Source organism: Dunckerocampus dactyliophorus, chromosome 6 (assembly GCF_027744805.1).
Source record: "Dunckerocampus dactyliophorus isolate RoL2022-P2 chromosome 6, RoL_Ddac_1.1, whole genome shotgun sequence".
Classification (NCBI taxonomy): domain Eukaryota; kingdom Metazoa; phylum Chordata; class Actinopteri; order Syngnathiformes; family Syngnathidae; genus Dunckerocampus; species Dunckerocampus dactyliophorus.
This window is the reverse complement of record NC_072824.1, coordinates 19,677,834-19,699,623: the sequence shown is the minus strand read 5'-3', so window position 1 is coordinate 19,699,623 and position 21,790 is coordinate 19,677,834. Positions and strand designations below refer to the sequence as shown.

At 41.9% G+C, this 21,790-nt stretch overlaps 1 protein-coding gene across 12 annotated transcripts in view; it reads right to left on the bottom strand.

Moving 5' to 3' along the window:
• Window positions 1-2,136: 2,136 nt before the first annotated feature.
• The window catches only part of septin3 (septin 3), a 29,593-nt gene continuing 9,939 nt past the window's right edge, over window positions 2,137-21,790 (bottom strand). For 2 of the 12 annotated variants that reach the window (XM_054778094.1, XM_054778098.1), the window contains 9 exons: window positions 18,451-18,840; window positions 17,947-18,075; window positions 13,599-13,680; window positions 13,301-13,438; window positions 12,951-13,068; window positions 11,489-11,584; window positions 11,328-11,424; window positions 11,167-11,218; window positions 2,142-9,823 (listed from right to left, as the gene is read on the bottom strand). In XM_054778094.1, coding sequence (XP_054634069.1) covers window positions 9,694-9,823; window positions 11,167-11,218; window positions 11,328-11,424; window positions 11,489-11,584; window positions 12,951-13,068; window positions 13,301-13,438; window positions 13,599-13,680; window positions 17,947-18,075; window positions 18,451-18,840 — 1,232 coding nt within the window. In that variant the 3' untranslated portion in view covers window positions 2,142-9,693. Of the gene's footprint in view, window positions 9,824-11,166; window positions 11,219-11,327; window positions 11,425-11,488; window positions 11,585-12,950; window positions 13,069-13,300; window positions 13,439-13,598; window positions 13,681-17,946; window positions 18,076-18,450; window positions 18,841-21,790 lie in introns of all 12 variants that reach the window. The other 10 variants (XR_008570605.1, XR_008570606.1, XR_008570602.1 and 7 more) reach the window with 10 other exon arrangements.

Sequence of the window (21,790 nt, the reverse complement as noted above, 5' to 3'; positions counted from 1 at the left end):
AATAATAAATGAATTTTATTTTTTTACAATATAATAAAAAACGAGCTGCGGGTCAAAGATGGCCCCTGGGCATCCCTGGTGTAAGTTAACCGAATATTTGGCTTTTTGTGACTGGAAAAACACGAACAAAAATGTAAAAAACACGGCTCCCAGCAAAGCCTCTTCAATCACAACAATAATTGACCTCTATTGATTTATCTTTATGTAAATGTCTCGTCTCAGCGTTTGGTGTAATAGGGATGATCCACTGAAAAGCACCCTAGGTGGGCCTAGCTAGTTCGGTTTCCCTCACTCGCTAATGCAAGACTGACATCTAGTGGCCACAAATATACACAACACATTTCACAACAAATGACGTTTTACGCAATATGGTCTTGGCACAAAAACTTACCAGCAGCTGAACAAATCATGATCAGTAGAGGTGAGAGTAAAAAAAACAACTAATCTGGCCTTTTATTGTGGCCAACCTAAGGCACACCTGTGCTATGATCATTCTGTCTAATCAGCATCTTTTTATGCTACACTTGTGAGCTGGATGGATTATCACAGCAAAGGATAAGTGCTCACTAACACAGATTTAGACAGATTTGTGAACAATATTTGAGAGAAATAGGCCTTTTGTGTAAGTTTAGCTCATTAAAAAAGGCAGCAAAAACAAAAACGTTGTCCCTTGTGAAGATGTAATGTAAATGGGGTGCTTTCTGTACTCTACAAACCAGTGGAAGCCAATTAATATTTTGAAGTGGTCACATGGAGAGATGGTCCAGACCACTTTATACTTTCACTTATTGATATGAACACAAATGTGGTGTAATCTGAATTCAAGCACAGTTTAGTCATCTGTCTGCAAATGTATGGGGACATGTTTTGATTTATTTCCTATTGTGCCATAATCAGTCACACAACGAGACGATACACGATATTGGGTTTAACTAATTGAGTTTATTTAACTGAGTCACGAAACAACGCAGGTGCATTTTGACATGATCACTACAGACTGACTGGTACTGCTTTTGGTATCCTGTCATGTATGCGTTTGTGTCTTGGTATGATGATATTTGATTGTTGGCTCATTGTTCTCACTGTGATTAGATTATATGTACTTTTAGTAGCTTGGATTAGGACGAAAATATTTAGATTAGATAGCAGTAGTTTATCTTTATGTTAACCACTAAAAGAACTACAGTTCCCATAATGCTTAGCACATGGTACCAGGAAGTACTGAATCCGAAATAGACTGTACTATCACATGGTTTCGTCATGTTCCGCAGGACAGTCCTGCGCTCTTATTTTGGAATGCTGCACTTCCTGCTGTGGGTAGGATGCAGCCGCTTTACCCCAGTGGAATTGTGTGCAATTCCAATTAGTCGGGTTCATAAGCCCAGCGTCATCACATGGACGGTGACTGTGTTGTCACTTCAACGGTTTCCTTACCTGTTGCTCTTGCCCAAGACTTCCAGTTGTGTTTTTCACAGAGCCTTTCCCCTCTGTTGCCTGTATCTTGCACTACTATGAGTACCTGCACCTGATCGTGCTTAATAAAAGGACTTTTAATTGCATGCTGCGTCTGTCTCTGAATATCGGAGGGTCAAGCAGAAGGCTTATACAGCGATTGTATATTGATCTGACAAATCTTAATGGAATAGTTTGGATGTTTTGATATGAAGGTTTATGCCAACACCATCTGCAGTGTAGTACATCAATAGTGACTTTACCTCCCCACTTGGTCCTGTGAGTCCAGTTCTAGTCGGATTTCCATAGTCGGAGTAACATAGTTCCACTTAGTTGCTGGGGCCACTTAAGTAAAAAGTTTGGCTTCTCAAAACAGTATGCGTTCAAAAGAGGAATATACAGGTGGTATTTGCATCACAAAAATGCCTCCTCAAAAAAATTTGACCTCACAAGAATGGAGAGGCATAGTGTGCAAGGATACGTTATACCACAAGTGATTAGTGAGGTCTGAGTTTTTCGAGGAGGCATTTTTATGATGCAAATGTATTAGTCTTTTGAATGCATATTGGTTTGAGAAGCCAAACTCTTTACTTAAATGGCCCCAGCACAAGTGGAACTACAGTCCTCGTCCCGGAAAGCGGACCAGAACTGGACTGGCGGGATCAACATTACTGTTGATGTACTACACTGCTGATGGGGATGTCTTACAACTTCATGTCAAAAAATCCAAACTGTCCCAAATTTGATCAAATTTGGAATTACCGTAGCTTCTGCTTGGACATCAACACGGCGGCAGCTGTTGAATGACAAAAACAGCCACAAGTCCGCGAACAAGTGACGCTGGGAACCACGAGTGCAGGTAGGATTGCAAGGTTTATAGTGTTTGTAAAGCACTTAATGTATGGTTCCAATCCTGCCTCGTGCACTGCCACTTCCATATCACGTGAATTATCATTCACAGTAGTGATGCCATAGATGTTAGATGGCTGCTCTCTTCTCACCAGACGGCTTTTCTCTAAGAAATAATGTCGTGTTTTAATCTTGTGCGCTCTCCTGACACAAAATCTTGTGACACTCCAACACAATATTGCAAGAAAGATGGACTTAATTAACATGAAGAATTACAATCCACTTCCAATCCTCCTTGACACGTAGCCGCCACTAACAGACATTTCAAGTTAGTTACATTTAAGGTCGGGTTTCCAACAAGGAAATAAATGTGGTCTGGTGAGACATTCACACTTACTGACAAATAAAAATAAAAGAAAAGAAAATGTCTATGGCAATGTGCATTTATTAAATTAGGAATACATGGCAATAAAGACAGGTCATTTTTGAAATTCATACTGTAAGAAACTATACCTCAATGTTTCACAGCAACGTTGAGAAAGTGGCTAAATAAGTCAAAAAGAAATGGCCGAGTCTTCTGTCTATCTTGAGACAGCAGCGTTTTACTTTGTAATAAATATGTGGAAATAAATATCACTGATTTCAAATAAAAAGGTTGATAAGCTGCAAATGAAATTTTGTGGATTCAAGCGTGCACATGTAAACAGAGCAGAAAAAGAATGGCTGTAACACTGTTTCTTCTACTTCCACTAAAAATCACAAAGTACCACTTTTCTACTTGGCGTCAGACATCACATCATAAATTTAAATCACACAAATGCACAATTCTCACACACACAAAAATAACCTGATCAGTAAAATTGCATGTAGTTTTTGGCATATTTGTTCACTACAGCCCACTGTATAACAGTAAACATAAAAATGCATCAATGATTCTTATCTTGTAGAAAGAGGACGCAGACATTATCTGGAAAAGTGCCGCCACCAAGTGGTGGAGAGGAGTATGTCCATTTTAAAAAGCATTACCAGGGTGTCACTATACTGGTAATTTCTGCTAAAATACCAAAGGACAAACACATTTCTTCAAAAGAATCAGTTACAGGCAGAAATCAAAAAACAATTTAGAATGCACAACTGAAGAAATCATCGCCACTTTAAAGGAAAACGGCACTTTTTTTTTAATGTTGCGCATCATCCACAATCCCGATGTGAGACAAGAACGCACGTCTTTCCCTTTTCTGTGCGTTCTCGATAGCCGCCTGATGCTGGCAGTTTTTCACCTATTCCGCCGATAAAGCCCTCAAAAAACCAACAACCGTTTGTATCCATGCTGTAACCATGTTGGAATAGGCACATTCATCATAACATGTAATAGAGTGTTTTGGTCATTTTAAGCATTGCCAAAACTTCTTTCCTGGGTGCACTGACGTCACAGAGCACATAGCAACTAACGTTACTAACGTTACTTCCGTCAACAGCAGCATAGATTCTGTTTGCCAGAGGTGTGGACTTAACTCAAGTCAGACTCGATTTCAACTTTTTTAATTTTTACAACTTTTAAAAAACGTATTTTTTTCTATATTTCAACTCTATGCTACCGAAATGACATTCCTCACATTACGAGTTTATTCTGGTAAAATTGCAACTTTTTTCCCTGTTAGAGTTGACTTTTTTCTCTTAATATTTTGCCTTTATTTTCTTAGAATTACAGCTGTTTCTTCCTTTTCTTTTCAACTATTTAAACTTCTTGTAAATTTTCTTCTCATAATTATGACTTTATTCCCATATTTTGACTTCATTCTCATGACTTAACTTCTTCCGCGGCCTAATTTTCCAAAAATTACAACTTCATTCATTGTTTTGATTCTCATACTACTTTGTCAGGATCCCCCCCACACACATCCCTTCTCCCCCGCCTCCGCTCGCCTACCATTCATTCCTTTATTGCAGCGCCCTGTTGTATAACTCCTTTGAAGGCCCTGATGTGGAATCATCGGCGCATCATCTTTGAAGGCATCCCTTATAGGCCCCCCCAGGGGAGGAAACATCACCAGATTGCTATCAACTCGCTAGTGCAGTAATTGTCAACTGGTGGGTCGCAGGGGGTTCTTTGCCAAACAACAGTGTAATGACTTGATGTCGGTGAACGCACCTTGTGTCCATGCTATTCACTTGCTACGCCACGAAGAGGTGCGTGCCATGTTTATGGGCGACTTGGTCAAGCTTGAGCTGGAGAGGAAGAACATGAAATGTGGACGCTATGTCCGACACACAGCTAGATATCTACTGGAGAACAAAGCGGCATAAAGCAAAAGCTGACTTTGTGTTAAATGGGAAAATTCTGCCCACAATGAAGACTACCTGGGACAGTATGACGGTACTGTTTCACGCCCAATTCGATCAACTGGCCTAGGCAGAGGGTGGTCTACATGAGACATGGTCCTCCTATTATTATTAAACTGACCCACTTAATGTCTCATCAAAGGGCCTGTTTGCAACTGGCTGTTAGCTTGGGTGCAGCTCAAAGCAGGAAGCGTGTGGGATTTAATGCTTGCAACATGTTCAAACCTTAGCGCCCTCGCGACAGCCGTAGTAACAGTCTTTTTGCATTTCCAATTTACATAAATAATGTATTAAATAACATATTTGAGAAGTTTACGTTTTAAAATTTTGGCAATTTGGGTCGCCGCTTGTCATTGAAAGGTGATGGTATGTCCCGCAGCCAAACCAGTTGACAGCCACTGCTCTAGTGGCAACCCAGCTCTCTTCAATGTTCAAGTAAGATTGCTTCATGTTTTTTGCCACTCCCGTTGCTTTCATGCACTTTTTGCCATGGATTCCCCTTCTTTACGGCCTGACCCCGCTGCTTCGTTTGCTGCCTAGCCCTCCCTGCACTGCCCACCGAGGATTCCCCCCCACCCCTATTCAAGTAGTCCATAAACGCTTGTCTTTTGCTCACACTAAGAGCTAATTCCAGTCTCATGTCAGGATAGTATCCACAGTCATAATGACTATGAGAGAGTAGGCATGGGTCGGTATGAGATTCTGACGGTATAACCTTGAGCAAAAACATCACGTTATTATAATTACAGCTCTAAAATGTGTTTTTTTTTATATCTTTATTGAAAAAAGAAAAAAACTTTAATGTTGACCAGCCATTTTTAAACAATGTAACCAAACATGGTGAAAGTGGAACATACGTATTTAAAATAAATGAATTTATTCCACTTGGAATAACTTGTAGTGTTAACGTTATTTCATAGCGTGGTGAATCCACAAGTGTTGGAATTGTTGGATTGTATATTTGTTGAATTTGTATTAATTTGGTCTCCCGTGTCCAGGTCATGTGACTGTCGTTTGCAACTGTTGCTAAGTTGTTGTTCAACTGAGAGTAAAAGGTTTAAACCACTTATCCTCAGCTTCTGTCTCGTTCTGCATCCCAGCTCCACATTTGGTGACCCTCAATGTGAGTAATATGTCGACAACAGCGCGGCAATACTGATGGAATGACGACACGTGCCTTCGAGTTCTGTGACCTAGCGCTACTGCACATGCGTATGACAAGGAAACCTGCTGTAAACGGAGTAAATCTTCTAAATGCGCATCCCTTTGAAGGAATCTTTCACATGAGTACAATGTTTTCACTTAATGCTATATTAGTGTATTTAATAATTGACTATACGTTTTAAGCTGCAATGTGGAGTGTCAAAACGTGTTTGTTTACACTATAAGCGATTAAACGACATTTGCGACCTATTAGGTTATTGTATTCGCATTACATTGTCAAAAATGTGCCTAAATAGGGTTATGCGCTTACAGATTAATTAGATAGCTGCAAAGTCATGTGAAATACACACTAAATCTTGTCACACCGGCGCCGCTTGATGTTAATGAGGCATCTGATGTCACTGGTAGGTATGTCGCGACGGTTCAATTTCCGACTTTTGGCAACACAGCTCATGGTTTTGGCACATCTAGGCCCAGTTCCAACTGCGAGGAATACCACAGCATATGACAAAAGTATTTCCACATAGTGGCTGCCTGGACCTCCACTTTAATAACAAAGGACGGTATGACAGTCTATACCTTAGAACCGGTAACCGGCCCAAGCCTGTGAGAAAGCCAACCAGGAATTAGTCAAACCTTCACTCAAATCAGTCCTACCACCGGGGTTGAACACTTAGTTTGGATTGAGTACACACACAATTCTATGACCAACTCAGCACCGGGTATGTCCCCCTTTGAGGAGTTCGAACTTCATGTACCCTCAGTGCAGGCCCATCTTAAACAAACCAGGTGGGTCTGGAAACAAGCCTGCGCAGCCATGAACAGGACATCAGAGGATGCTGGCAGACAAACGCCGCATCCCGGTCCCACCCAGAGGGGTTGGGGTTACTGTCAAGATCCCTTGCATACCTTTCACTCCTTTATTGCAGCGCCATGTTGTATAACTCATTTGAAGGCCCTGATGTGGCATTATCACCGCATCATCTTTGATGGCGTCCCTTAAAGGCCCATGTGCATTGTAAACTCAAAACACTGTCTCTCTTCAATGCTAGATTGTTTCTTGCCATTCCTTTTGACCTTCTGCTTTTCGTGCACTTTTTGCACTGGGATTCCCTTTCTTCCCTGCCTGAAACTGCTGCTTTGTTCGCTGCCCAGCCATCCCTGCAATGCCCTCTGAAGATTCCTACCTCTATTCATGTACTCGAGTATCAAACTGCATTGGTGTCTGCATTTTGGAGTTCTGACCACGCCCCAAACCTATTTCTGAGAACTTTTATTTTTATTTTTAAAAAAACCAAGTTTTTTCTTTAATATTTAACCTTTGATTATGACTTTTTCTCGTTAGATTACATTTCTTTCATCAGAATATTTTGAATTTATCCTTGTAAAATTACTGCTGATTTTTTTCAATTTTTGCCTTTTTTTTTAGAATGTGCCACTTGCCACAAATGGTAAAATGCTAAATGTTTAATTGACAAAATAAGAACATAATAAAATTTACATTGACGATGTAATAAAAACAGTGAGACAAACTGTCATTTTCACTACCACAATGTCCGCTCTCACTAAGATGCCAACTGATGGGATGGCCGTATCGTTCAGCACAAGACTCGTCCCTATTGAACTGGTAAGTTCAGCATAAGTCTTCAGGTAAAAACTACAGAGAGCAAACGAGCATCTTGCGAGTCACATTCACTACGTTCACACTGCATTTTTTTTTCTCATATGTGACCTGTAACTGATTTTTTTCATGTCAGTGTGAACAGTACAATTCCAATTTTTTAAAAATGCGACTCAGGCTTTTTTCGTATGTAGATAAATCTGTTATTGTCTGTTCCGTTATGTTACGATCTACTGCAATCTGAATGGTCAGGTCGCATATACGTCATTAAATGGCATGGTTTACTGTGCAAGACTTGGATAAAGGTACTCACTGATGTCGGCAAAAGTTTTTCATCCGAAAATTACATTTAAAAAGTGCCAGTGAAGCGGCTCGCATCACCGTCCCACCACTCCTGCCATCCACGCGCCTCGGAACAGACGTCAGATTGTCTCCTTCTCCTTGATCTCCTATGCGGAATGATTCGGTCAAGAAAATACTGACTCCCGTTGCTCAAAATCCTTGAAATTCCCACAAACGCATTAAGGAGAACACACACTGCAGCAATCTTTACTTCTGTAAACACACGGAAATGCGTGTGATGCGTTTTTGCGCATGCACTTCACTTTCTGGACGGTTTGCGTTCTCATTGACAAGTCACATTTTCTCGGTCATGTGAACGACCACATTTTTTAAAATTTGATTTTTTAGTTCAAATCCGATTTTTTAAATGTATAATTGGTCATCATAACCTGCAGTGTGAACATAACCTAAGTTGAGAGCCAGGTTGTCGGATTTTGAGTTGGCAGTGTGTGGAATTCAAAGTTGACCGACTTCTCAGCTTATTGCCACAACTGCTACTCCACACGTGTGAGACATAAATGATAACCTAGCATTAACTTTTCCAAACTCAAAGGCGATACAGAAGCAGCAGCAGGTCCTGTAGATAGCGTTACCTCTCAGTAGTGGCCTGAGGTGCTGTGAGCAAGGCGCTGCGTCACGCCAGGAAAGTAATTCCTCTGTGTTAGCTACTACAATGACGCTATAGCTTGGTTAATATGCAGGTCACGGCATGTAAATGGAGCATTGTTGGAGGGTTTTGGATGATTTGGTTTTTTTTTCTTTTAGGGCTTTATAGGTGATATAGGTGAATCCTGCATTACCTGCATTGTCAGTGGAAAAACTGCCAGCACGAGGCGGCTGTCTAGAACAAACAAAAAGGAGAAAGACATGTCATGGGAAATATTTAAAAAAAGAGTTTTCCTTGAATGAATTCTGATCAAAATGTGTCCATCTGTCATTGCACAAAACACAAAACACACAAGAAAGAATAGTAATAACTAGGGATGCTCCGATCAGGGCAGATTCCGATAACGATCATTCATGAGTGAAATCGATCGCATGGATTAACTATACATTTTTCATTTTATGATGAGAGCTATTGCCCAGGGGTGCTGTATAAGGGGGAAAGTTAGGATAATTCCAAGGTCCCCTGATTGCGAGGAGGACCAAAATAGAGGTCATTATTACAAAATAAAAAGAGGGACCCAACGTGATTTTTTTTTTTTCCCCCCATAGGTCCCAGAATTCCTGGCTGCACCCCTGCTATTAGCTATATGATATGAAAAAGGGACCCATAATATCCCCTTTTAGATACAAACATATTTTGATTACTTTTTCAAGAGAGCATACAGCACCTTTGAAACTTCAACAATATTTTTCGTGGTATGTTTTGCAGTGTCCACGCGTTGTATAACTCACAAATCACAGGTAAGTTCCATGTGGCAGACATGTTTGTTTTGGGTTTGGCACCCCTGTGCAGTGGAAAGCAAAGTGGGGGGGGGACACTACCCAAGACATGCAAGACACTAGGCTGCACACAGGGTACGAGCTAGAGGTGATTGGATTTTGTGATAGGCATTAAAAGGCCTTTATCGGAATATGCCAATCACATGAAATCGGTCGATACTGACGGGTGGTCGACCGATCGCAGCATCCCTAGCATTGACTAACATTAGCTCTGAGATTCATCATGATAACGTTGCACAACTTAACGAACCTATGAGTACTGACAAGGCATTGGCAGTCTCCAATATCATGGCACCATGACTCTGGGTGGGACACCCAAATATTCTATTCCTTTGAAAAGTAACAGGGTGTGGGATCATAAAAAAATAACAGTAAATGACACAGATATGTACATACTGAAGTGATTTCTGAGCATGCGGCCATGCCAGTAATGTTACTATACTGTAGATAGATGTACTGTGTCATATCAGCGTCGATTACAAGTTGCTCTCCTGGGTGTCATTGGAGGACACGGGATGCAGGCCTCCATTCTCGTGGAGTCTCTTGGCACGATAAGTTTCATAGTGAATGTTATGAGTCACTTCCTTCAGGTCCTGTAAGTGAGACCTGTTAACAAAAAAAATGTCAGCGCTTTTGGCTTTTGTTTTTCCTCCATGTTTTTGTTTTGTTTTTTTTTAACAGTTGTACAGTGACAAATGTACAAATATTTCTTCATACAGTGGCCAAGGAGCATTTCTTTTACTCAGCTACAGAGAATGCCAGATGTCTTTTGGGGAAAGGCATTTATCGGTGGCTATCATTTACGTAAACAAATCTGAGAAAAACAACATTGTATATAACAACTTTTTCCACTTTAGTAATGGTATGAAGTGCATGAGAAAATGAAAAGGAGAACATGGCTATCTTTGACCACATGCCCAATTATTAATGTTTACGTATTGCACAAGACAGCAGCAAAAGAACCAATGTTGTAACACTAGTAAAGAAACTGCTCTGCCGGCATTAATACCCCTGATGAGTTCATTTATCCCTGATGAGTTCATTTATAAACATTTTTAAAAGTGTGGCAATTGCAACACACATGAGTTTCACCGTAACGCAACCAACATTTTAAAGCGCATTGCTGACCTCTGTGCCAGTTCATGAGCCCTATCACGGAGGCGTTGCTCTATGCAATTGTCTGGTTAGCTAATTCGCCACAATGCTAATGTGACTGGCTGTTCTTTACAGTGTGCCATATGAGCCAAACTGTACTGACAAGTACACACACTGTTCCTCTTTAGGTAAATGTTCATTATTATATTTGAATATTGTTTGTTGTTAATATGGTCAGTTCATAAACTCTATAACCAAGTGTGCTGGCATGAGCCAAACTGTACTGCCTAGTACATAATCTGTTCCTCTTTAGGAATTCATGGTGTCCCCAAACAAGTCAAGTCTCTCGTCCCTCATTAAAAAAAAAGAAGCAAAGTCTAGGTTTGACCTATTTCTCCAGTGCAGAGTCTAGGTTTGACCTATGTCTCCAGCGCAGGGGTTACAATAGCATGTTTTTTTTTAATTATCTTAGCTCTTTTTAATCCCCAATTATTTTCTTGTCGTTGTTGGCGTGCATTCTGCTTTTTGTCTTTAAACGCCACTATAAACTCCAGCTTTATAGATGCCATGTCTGCTCTGTGGGTGCGCATGTTGTGACACATTGTACTATATGTAAGTAAAAGTGATTACTGCCACCTAGAGGTGATATTGGTTGTTTTTTGATGGTGAAAAGGCAGGCATCTACCGCAGTTTGGCAATTAACTGAGGCAGGGCATCTTTTTGAGGGTAGGCCACTATTTGAGGAAATACAGTACACTGTAGAATAGCAGATGTGTCTCATCCAGTAAAAAGTATTGAATGAGTGAGTTTAAGCATTTTAATGTTGTCCTGGTATCAAAATAAAGCAGCTTTACCTGATTAGGAAGTCTCTCAATTGAGCAAACTCGCAGTGGTTCATGTTTTCAACTGCAAAAACAAAGTCAAATGCCAAATCACCTCCACTAAACCTAAAGCCAGCAATAGCTTCTCTGTGGGAACAGCTATAAATGGTCAGCAGAAAGAAAATACAACTCACCTTCTACAACTCCCCATGCTGTCTTTCTCCCCAAAACACGCTTGCCATTCACTTGATATTCTTTGTCGCTTCCCACCACAGCAAAGGGCATGGCCTCCTGTGGACATTTCCAAACGTTTAATGGACTGCTGAGAAGTCGTGAGGGGGAAAGTCCCACTTACTCTAATTTTGTCATTGTCACTCTTGTCCTCCATGTCTTCATCAAACTCTTTCTGAGGGTAAAACTCAACTCCGTTCATCTCCAGCTCCTTCTTCACCTGCGTCGCAAAACCGGGAAAAAAAACAGCATTTCAATACTTGGCAGTCACCAGTAGAGGGTGCATTTCATTTGGGGTTTTAAGATAACGCATGAAAGGGATGTTTCATTCATTTTCTGTGCTGCTTGTCCTTCCTTGGGTCACAGGGATATGCTGGAGCCTATCCCAGCTGACTGACGAGAGGCAGGGACAAAAGTATTTGTTTGCAACCACCAAATGAGAGACAAAAGGAAAGAGAATGGAGTGTGGTTTCTCAGTTGGGAAAGTTAGCATGCCTCTCTGGTGCATCGCCCTCAAACTCTATTATTTTAGGAGAATTTTTCACTAAACAGGGATTTGACAAGAGTCTTAAACATGGCTTAACCTTCGTCATGTATTAGCTTTCTGGCATCATCTCTTATGTTAACGGGTCGGTTCTGACCCATGTATTAAATCAGCTATAAAATACACTAAAAACATGAAGTTACCATCCAAGTTGTTTCTCATCTCTTGGTTACATCGTTAGGCTTCCTGATCCATGAAAATGTCCGTTTTAATACTTTGGGTTTTAAGGCCTTTGGGCCTTTTTTTGTCAGGATACCCCTCGATTTCAATAAAAAAAAAAAAGGTAAAGTGAACCTCAACAGTATCATATTAAAAAATAAAAGGTGTTTTGTTACCTGAATATTACTGAGGGGTATAGAACACATCTTTTATTTTTGGAGCCATGACAGTTTTTTCAAAAAACATAATAAGTCACAGACCATTTTTATATAGTTTCTACAGGACTGTCCTCCACATTTGGTGCAGTGGATTTGCAAATTAACCTGCATGTGTGGGGCAGGGGTGTGTGTAAACTGTTTGGAGAGGGAGCTGGGGGAAGGGCGTCATGTTTCAAAAGGTGTGTGTTTGGAGGAGGGCTGTTACTGCTGCTTTCACCGGGTCGACAGTTCGTGTCAGTGGTCACCAAAGCGCCAATGGAGCTCTAGCTCTATGTAGTGGTGAACTGAAAGTCATGCAAAAACTAGAAAATCTAGACCGGCCATTTTGAGCAATTGTCAGAGACCGTTGTGAAGCGATCCAGTCAGTATTTACAGAAATAGCAGGAAAAAATATCAGGATTATTGCATATTGAAAAACAAGCGTTGTAATGGGAGTCAGTTTGGCGTAAAATGGTATTAAGCGTACATAGGTGCAGCGAACATGGCTGAATTTCAGCTCGCTAACCTTTTAACTGAGCAATTTGTGTTGAATCAAAAAGTCCACAGTTCTGCCGATGGCCGCAGGTTAATTGAATCCATTGTTGGGTAACAAACTATGATTTCTTGCCCGACAAAGGGCAACAATATGCACACTACAGAATGTTTATGTTTTGGTGAACACTCACCCGCTGTTTGAACTCCTGTCTCTCCTCAGGGGTCATTGTGTCGGCCTTGGCAATGATAGGAATGATGTTGACAGAGTGATTCAGTCGCTTCATGAACTCCACATCTAGCTGCCGCAGTCTGTCGCATACAGTCATGAAAACGAAGGGGGTTGAAAGCGGACTGTCACTCTCCATGAATGCACATGCGGTAATAATCAGGACGGCAGGAGGAGGAGCAGTTAATTAAGTTGCCATGTGTCATATGTCTCATTAGCTCGCCCAAGTATGGCTGGAAAATATGCTGTTTGAATCCACTCTCTCTCAATTTGATGTGATACACTGGCTTTTAGCCATGACAAAGACGCACTTACGAGTGTCCTGTGGGGGAAATGAAGTACAGGCAGCAGTGCACTCTGGTGTCAGGGATGCGCTTCTTTCTGGTGATGTTGACCTCCTCTTTAAGGAACTTATCATACTGCTCATTGATGTACTTGGAAATAGGCTCCCAGCTGCAGATACAAACAAAAAAGCATCAGCATATATGGGGAACGTGAGGTAATTTAGATGCAGTCCTAAAAAGTAGCCTCCTCGTAGTCTGAACTCCGCCACAAACAATGCTGTGAAAAGTGATGTATCATAAGTGAGGCTGGATATGTGATATTCACTCACCAATTGTCGTTATTGATTTGGTCTCCAAAGCCTGGAGTGTCAACAACAGTCAGCTTCATTTTGACGCCGCCCTCTTCGATAACTACACACAAAGAAACAGAACAAGAACAAAATATTTCAATCATAGCTGTTGGCTGGGAAAAACATTCACTGGAATACAATATTTTGGAAGGCGGCCGTGTTTGATCATCTTGTAGAAAAAATGAAATGAAATACACAACATTTGTACAACAATAGAACATGTAGTATCTGGTGGTGCAGATGAGCGGCATAAAAAAGTGACCCCAGCAGCTTATACTGATTAACAACTCTTACTCCTTGTTGCTCTAAATCATGGGGGATATACTGTAGAGTATGACCTAGTGCCAATTCAGCAGCTTTACCAGTCACATAGACGTACTTTACATCCTTGACAGATTGGGACCATGACCATTTTAGGCAGGATGTGTTATGTACTGGACATCAGCAACTAGGGATGTCGCGATCCACATTGTTTGACTTTCGATCAGATTTTTTTTTTTTTTTTAAGTCTTGACAATCTGAGCCGGTACCAATCCTATTTTTTCTTACAAACATGAATTTGTGGAATAGAATATGGTTATGAAAATAGCTCTTCAAAGCATTAAAAATAATTCAATGAAAGTATTGCTGAATTGACCTTTTTGTTAAACAGCATGACCAACAATATTGTTTGGCTTTTGTAACAAACCTCTGAGTCAGGTCCCTAATCCAATAAAAGTCCATCCAATAAAATAGATATCTCCAAATGAAATTCACGAGATCAGCTGTAAAAAAGATAAAAATTGGAAAGAATGGGCGTGCAAAATACTTTTAGGGTAGGACTAATCATTTGACATCATTATACATTAATTTGTGGTGTGATTTAGAATATAGGTCTTTTTTTTTTTTTTTAAACAAACTCTTCGGCGCAATAGTAATTTATTGATGGTCCCTATAAACAACAAGCTGTTAGAGCAGCACTTCCCGTGCGAGCAGTGGCGGAGCCAGAAATTTTTCATTGAGGTGGCCAAGGTGAGACCATTACTCACATATGGGTGGCAATAAGTTGATACCTGATATGTCTAGATGGCCAGTGAGGTGGCCGGAGATTGACCAAAGGTGGCCACGGCCACCCTTGGCCACCACATAGATCCACCCATGCGTGCAAGCTCCCTGCACAATGACACAGCAGTCCGGGCACAATGAAAGCAAACTAACTCCACCATGGTACGCCGCGGACATGTCTGCATGTCGGTGTTGCTTTTTCTTCTTGCAGGTGGCGAGCGGCAACCAGCTTTGAGGCGCATCACTGCACCTACCATATTGGAGGGGGGCCCAGAGTTACGAATGTTATACAGCAACCGGATCAGCCTGATCTCGTGGCAGAAGCAGAGATTATCCAATATCGGATCGGTAACATAACATATAGCAACTATCAGCAACATAAAGCATTTTGGCCTACTACGGAACCCTTTTATCGCTTTCTCCCTCCTTTTTTAATTGTACAAATTCTGTTGTTTCCGCAAAACTGTTGGGTTCGGGATTCAAACATTTTCAAGCTGTACATAGTAGCACAGTGGATCACTGGTTGTCACATTAACGTACATATGGTTGACTGTAATTACTTGAGATCCTCCAGTGCCTGCAAATCCCTCTGCTCAAGAAGGCACATGTAGGCCTGTCTGAAGTTTGCCAATGAAAGCCTGAAAGACTCAGAAAACACTTGGGAGAATATGATGATCAACTCAACTTGATGTGTTTGGAGGCAGGGAAATAGTGAGAAACTCTTATTGACAAGTCAGACGGTTGTTGTAGTTGGACACCAGGGTTGTACACATCTCAGGAGGGATTCTGGTCAAAGAAACAGCCCCAAAGCAGAATGTTTCCACTTCCATGTTTGACAGTAAAGACTGTTTTGCTGGGCATTATTTCTCTCAAATACAATTTAATTTATAACCTTTATGTAATGTTAAGGGATGCACAATATATACAACCCGTGTAAAAAATTATGAAATCACCAGTGTCGGCGGATGTTCATTCAGTTGTTTAATTTCACAGACATGGCACAAAGCTAAAGTCATTTCAAATGACACCTTTCTGGCTTTAAGAAACACTGTAAAAGAAATTAAGAAAAAAAATGCTAGCAAGTTACATTTTTAGACCAAGCAGAGAGAAAAAATGATGGAATCATGAAAAACCAAAAAAAAACTTGAACACACCACTAGTACTTTGTTGCACCACCCTTGTCTTCTATAACAGCTTGCAGTATCTGCGGCACAGACTTAAATGAGTGACAGACTACTATTCATCTATCTGGCTCCAACTTTTTTTTGATTGCTGTTGCCAGATCAGCTTAGCAGGTTGGAGTCTTCTCATGGACCGTTTCCTTCAACTTACACCACAGATTTTCAATCGAATCGAGATCCGGACTATTTGCAGGCCATGACATTGACCTTGTGTCTTTTTTTTTTTTTGCTCTATGACAAAGGTGCCCATTACGTCGATCGCGAGCTACCGGTCAATTGCTCCCCTCTTGATTCACTTTTGCTGCCTTGCGGCAATGGTCACGTCACATCACATCACGCCTCAAACTACATACAGATACAACTTTCATCTTTATTAATTCTATTATGAATAAACTAACTCAGCGGTAAGATGCCTGTAGCTATAACAAAAGTTATTTGTTCACTTGTAGCGGCTAGTTATGTAGAAAAAAAGTCAATTGTTTGATGGCTTTGCTTCTCGTCATGAACTCCACTATAGAAATTGGTGTTTTTCTACTCTTGCCTTTCTTAAACCATTATTTCATGATGAACTGGAAAATGTGCCTGTTGCTGAAAGCTTTTTAATATGTTGCCTTGACTTGGGCTGCATTGTCTTTTGCATAATCATTTTCATTTCTTGTATATCGGTAATGTTTGATAGCAAATGCTAGCTGGGCGTATAATCTGATGCAGGTGATAGTTTTGAATGAAAATGAATGAAAATTTACTGGTGATTCCAGAATTTTTTTCTCAGAATTGTGTCCATCATTTTTTCCCTTTGCTTGGTCTAAAAAAGTAACTTACTGATTACCACAATTTTTTTCAGAATTCCTTTTAGCGTTAAAGCCGGAAAGTGGCCATGACCTAACCTAACATGCATGTTTTTGGAATGCGGGAGGAAACTGGAGTACCCGGAGAAAACACACACACGCACGCACGCACGGGGAGAACATACAAACTCCACACAGAAGGGAGATTCGAACCCATGTCTTCCCGATCTCCAGACTGTGACTGTGTGGCCAACATGCTAACCACTAGACCACCATGCGGCTGCACACAAATTATACAGTATTAAATCAAATTTACTTTTCTAATTCTGTCATCTTTAGGAACAAAAAATGCTAGATTTTGCCTTTACATGGAGATGAAGTTAACTCAGTAGGGTTTTTTTCTTTCTAATGCACCTCCCCTGAAGTCCTCTGCCGCTTCCCCACGGGTGGCACACCTACGTAGCCTGCTGCTCAGTTGCTCAAGAAAATGTCAAAACTGCCAGATCAGAACATTACTTGGGGGGTTCAAGGAAAGGGATCCAGTCCACACTGGAATAATCAAAGCCCTCCAAAGACTTAGTAACGTGTGATGTTGAAGCTTTAGTCATAAACGCAGATGTAGTTGCAGCCTGAGAGCCTCCATGTCCTGCGAAAAACATTTCACTATATCCGACCTTTACTGCCATTATTCATGTCATTCTGCAATATCTAATTAACCTCTGAGCAGTATTTTACAACAACCTTGGTGGAACACAATTAAAAGTCATTAAATCTATCCAACAGCCATGTCATTGCCTTTTAGAATGGGGTTTCCTCTGTGACTCAGCCTGCTTGCAACTCTGTGTTGTACGAGTGTTATGTTTATCCATCTGCTGCCTCTATTGCTGTTGTCTTCCCTTGCCAAAAAGCAAGCATTTGGTCATGGGACATTATCATGCCTGGCTGGAAATGGTGTAAATACACATATGGCTTTGAATCAGAAACATGTCTGATAACGTACAAAAAAGCCGCACATCTCTAAAACCTACTAGGCTGATGCTTAACGGTAACCTCATCACTTTTCTGCAGGAGGCACAACATTGCTCACAAACCACAAAATAAATGCTCGTAGATGACCACAATGTATCCCACCAGACATCCTGCAGTTATCACGCGATATACGTATGGTTGCACTCCAAATGATTCTATCATAAACTTCATCAGTATTGATGAAAAAGATGTTTCACCCATGTTGAGATCTCAAATCCTGTTCGAAATAAAAGTGTACCCTGCATTCTGTGCACAAAACAACTCTGCGGTGTTGGGTGTACTCACCGTGAGACACTGATTTGATCTCCACCGTCTTAGGGATCTTCTCATCGCGGCCCCACCCTGCATTCCTCCTGCTCACCTGGGACTTGAACAAGGTGTTCACCAGAGTCGACTTCCCGAGGCCACTGTGACCTGACGGTGGATAAGGGATGCAGAGATGAATAAGCTTGAAAGAGATACTGCAAGAGTTGTCACAGGTGAGGTGGACACTATCCCAGCAGACGTTGGGCCAACCAATCCCAGGACACATACACAGACAACCTTTCACACTCACATTCACACCTTTGAACAGTGTCCAATTAGCTAAATATGCATGTTTTGGAGTTGTGGGAGGAAGCGCAGTTGTACTGTTTTGTTGCACTAACTTGGATTTCTGCTTCTATTGTTATCACATTTGTCCTCTTTGCCATTGCTGGTAGCTTTCTGTGAGCTAAAGACTTGTAAGATTTAATGGGCTCCCATGATGTCAACATTTTGGCGGACTGTATTTCAATTTGACACACTCACCGACAACCATGACGTTGAAGTCAAAGCCAGTCTTCATGGTCTTCTTCCTCATCTGCTCAATGATGGTGTCAATACCGATGTACCCCAGCAGTGTGGACCCCCCGCTGGTGCTGTTGGAGGTGTTGTGACTCTGACCACCACTGTGTCCTCCTATGTGAGCCCCTCCTTGACCCATGGCGTGACCCACACCATGAGTTCCTCCGTGGCTCGGTCCGTGACTCCCAATGGGTACGGGGATGGCACTGGGAGGCGGAGCTGATACACCCCCTCCTCCAACGCCCGGCACCTGGGGTGGGAAGGGGCTTGAGGGGGAAGGAGCGCCCACATTGGGGGGCTTGGCAGGGACAGCCGGTTTGGGTCTCACTTCTGGAGGAACAATATCTGACATGTCTGCAGAGGACAGAGGGATAAAAATCAAGTTTCAGGCCAAAAATATACAGTCACATGTAGGAAATAGGCCAGTAGAGCAGAAACAGGAAGCCACCTACTTCCTTAGGATGCTACTGAAAGATAGTTGAAGGGTTCTTTTACTCTATTCTATTATTTATGACACATTTAGTATCTTAACTAGTGATACAATAGTGAACTGTTTGCAATAAGACACAATGTTACTGCAAAGGCAGACGACTGTTGACCTTATACTGTCTACTACATGAACTAAAGTATTTCTACCCCTGCACCATTTGCAGCTATAACAGCTTCCTCTCTTCTGGGAAGAATCTCTATACAAAGTATGTCTGTGGGAGTTCTTGTTTTTTAAAGTCAGAGGTCACTGGACCTACAACAGGGCCTTCTGGCTCATCATTTCTATCCTAGTTCATCCCAATGACGTTTGATGTTGGTGTTTGAAAACGATCATGGAGGAAATTGGAAAGTAGTTTGCTATCTAAAGCCCCCAAATATAGTTTTCTAGGGGTGGCATCTCATCTAAATATTCAAGATTCAAGAGAGTTTTATTGTCATGTGCATGGTAAAACAGCAGTTATACCATGCAATGAAAATCTTATTCTGTTCATTCTCCCAAGAAAAGAAAGAAAACAAATGAAAGAATAAGAACATAAGAAACATAAACACATAAACATATATACCAATAAATTAAGCAACAACAACAGACGAGACATTAATACAAGTAAAGAATACAAATAAATAAATAAATAAAGTGCTATGAGTGTGTGCGTGTGTTGCGTGCGGCGTGTGCGAGTGCTTCGTTGAGGAGCCTGATGGCCTGTGGGTAAAAACTGTTTGCCAGCCTTGTGGTCCTGGACTTCAAACTCCTGTAGCGTCTGCCTGACGGTAGGAGTGTGAATAGTGAGTGTTGTGGATGTGTGCTGTCCTTGATGAGGTTGTGTGTTCTTCGTAGGACTCTAGATTTATAAATGTCTTGCAGTGTGGGGAGGGCTGCCCCAACAATGTTCTGTGAGGTCTTGATCACCCGCTGGAGTGCCTTCCTATCACGTGTTGTACAGTTACCGTACCAAACAGTGATGGAGGCGGTAAGGACACTTTCGATAGTGCATCTGTAGAAGCAACTCAGGATTGTGGTGGACATGCCAAATTTCCTCAGTCTTCTCAGGAAGTACAGTCTCCTTTGGGACTTCTTCAGAATTTGTTGGGTGTTGTGAGACCAGGTGAGGTCCTCGCTGATGTGTGTGCCAAGGAACTTGAAGGTTTTCACCCTCTCCACCTCAGTCTCATCAATAAACAGGGGTCTATGCGGCTCCTTTTCCCTTGTTCTTGGGTCGATGATCATCTCTTTAGTCTTATCTGTATTGAGAAGGAGATTGTTATCACGACACCAAGCTATGAGGTCCGCCACCTCTCTTCTGTATGATGTTTCAACACCACCAGTGATCAGTCCGATGACTGTAGTGTCATCTGCAAATTTAATGATGCTGGTGTTGTTCTGGGAGGCCACGCAATCGTAGGTGAAGAGCGTGTAGAGGAGTGGACTCAGCACACACCCCTGTGGGGTCCCAGTGCTCACAATTCTTGAGCTGGATGTGCGGTTGTGGACTCTGACTGACTGGGGCCTGCCTGTGAGAAAGGTAAACACCCAGTTACAGAGGGAGGGAGACAGGCCAAGTGTGAGGAGCTTATCTGTGAGTTTGTGGGGGCTGACTGTATTGAATGCAGAGCTATAGTCTATAAATAGCATTCTGACGTATGTGTCCTGGCCCTGTAGGTGAGAAAGGGCTGTGTGGATGGCAGTGTTGACTGCATCATCCGTGGACCGGTTCTGGCGATATGCAAACTGTAGAGGGTCCACGGTTGCCGCCGGGATGCTCTTTTTGATGTGGGTCATGACTAATCTTTCAAAGCACTTCATAACAATAGGAGTGAGTGCTATAGGGCGATAGTCATTCAAGCAGGTCACGTTGCTCTTCTTGGGTACGGGCACTATGGTGGTGGACTTAAAGCAGGTCGGTACAGATGCTTGTGCAAGCGACAGGTTAAATATGTCAGCAAGCACATCAGCTAGCTCTGATGAGCAAACCCGAAGTGCACGTCCTGAGATGTTGTCTGGCCCTGCTGCTTTTCGTGGGTTTGTTTTGTTTAGAACCCTGCGCACATCAGCTGATGTCACCATGAGAGGTGAGTCCTGTGTGCTCCCCAGGTTCAGCCACCCTCTCTGCTCATCAGGAGTTTGGGTATCAAAGCGGGCATAGAACTCATTCAACTCATCAGGAAGTGTGGTTTGGCTGGACGTGGCTACGCTACTCTGCTGTCGATAGTCTGTGATGTGCTGGAGCCCCGCCCACATGCGCCGAGGGTCTGAGGTGGAATAGTAGCCCTCCAGCTTCTGTCTGTACTGCCTCTTGGCCTCCCGTATGGACCTCCTCAGGTCATATCTGGCCTTTTTGTAGTCATCAGCGGTGCCCATGACAAATGCAGTCGAACGAGCACGTAGCTTAGCCCTTACATCACAGTTCATCCACTGTTTTTGGTTAGGGTATTTTCTGTAATACTTGGTGGTGGTAACAGTCTCTATGCATGTGCTAATGTAGCCAGTAACAGCAGAAGCATATTCATCCAAATCAACAGTACAATCTTCCCTCCCCGCTGCAGTTTTAAACACATCCCAGTTTGTGCAGCCAAAGCAGTCCTGAAGTACAATATGCAGTACAATACAGGTTTCATTGTTTTAAGATCTTACATGCTCAAATGAGGTACTGTATTACATTTAAAGGGATGGTAGCAGAATTTTGGAATAATTCCATTTTTAAGTACAAGCAAAGCTCTATAGTCAAATGCTACTGAGGTGACGGAGAGGTGGTTATTAATGTGGTTAAACCTCAGGTCAGCAAAGAGTGCACATGATGTGTTTTAATAGATTTTCAGT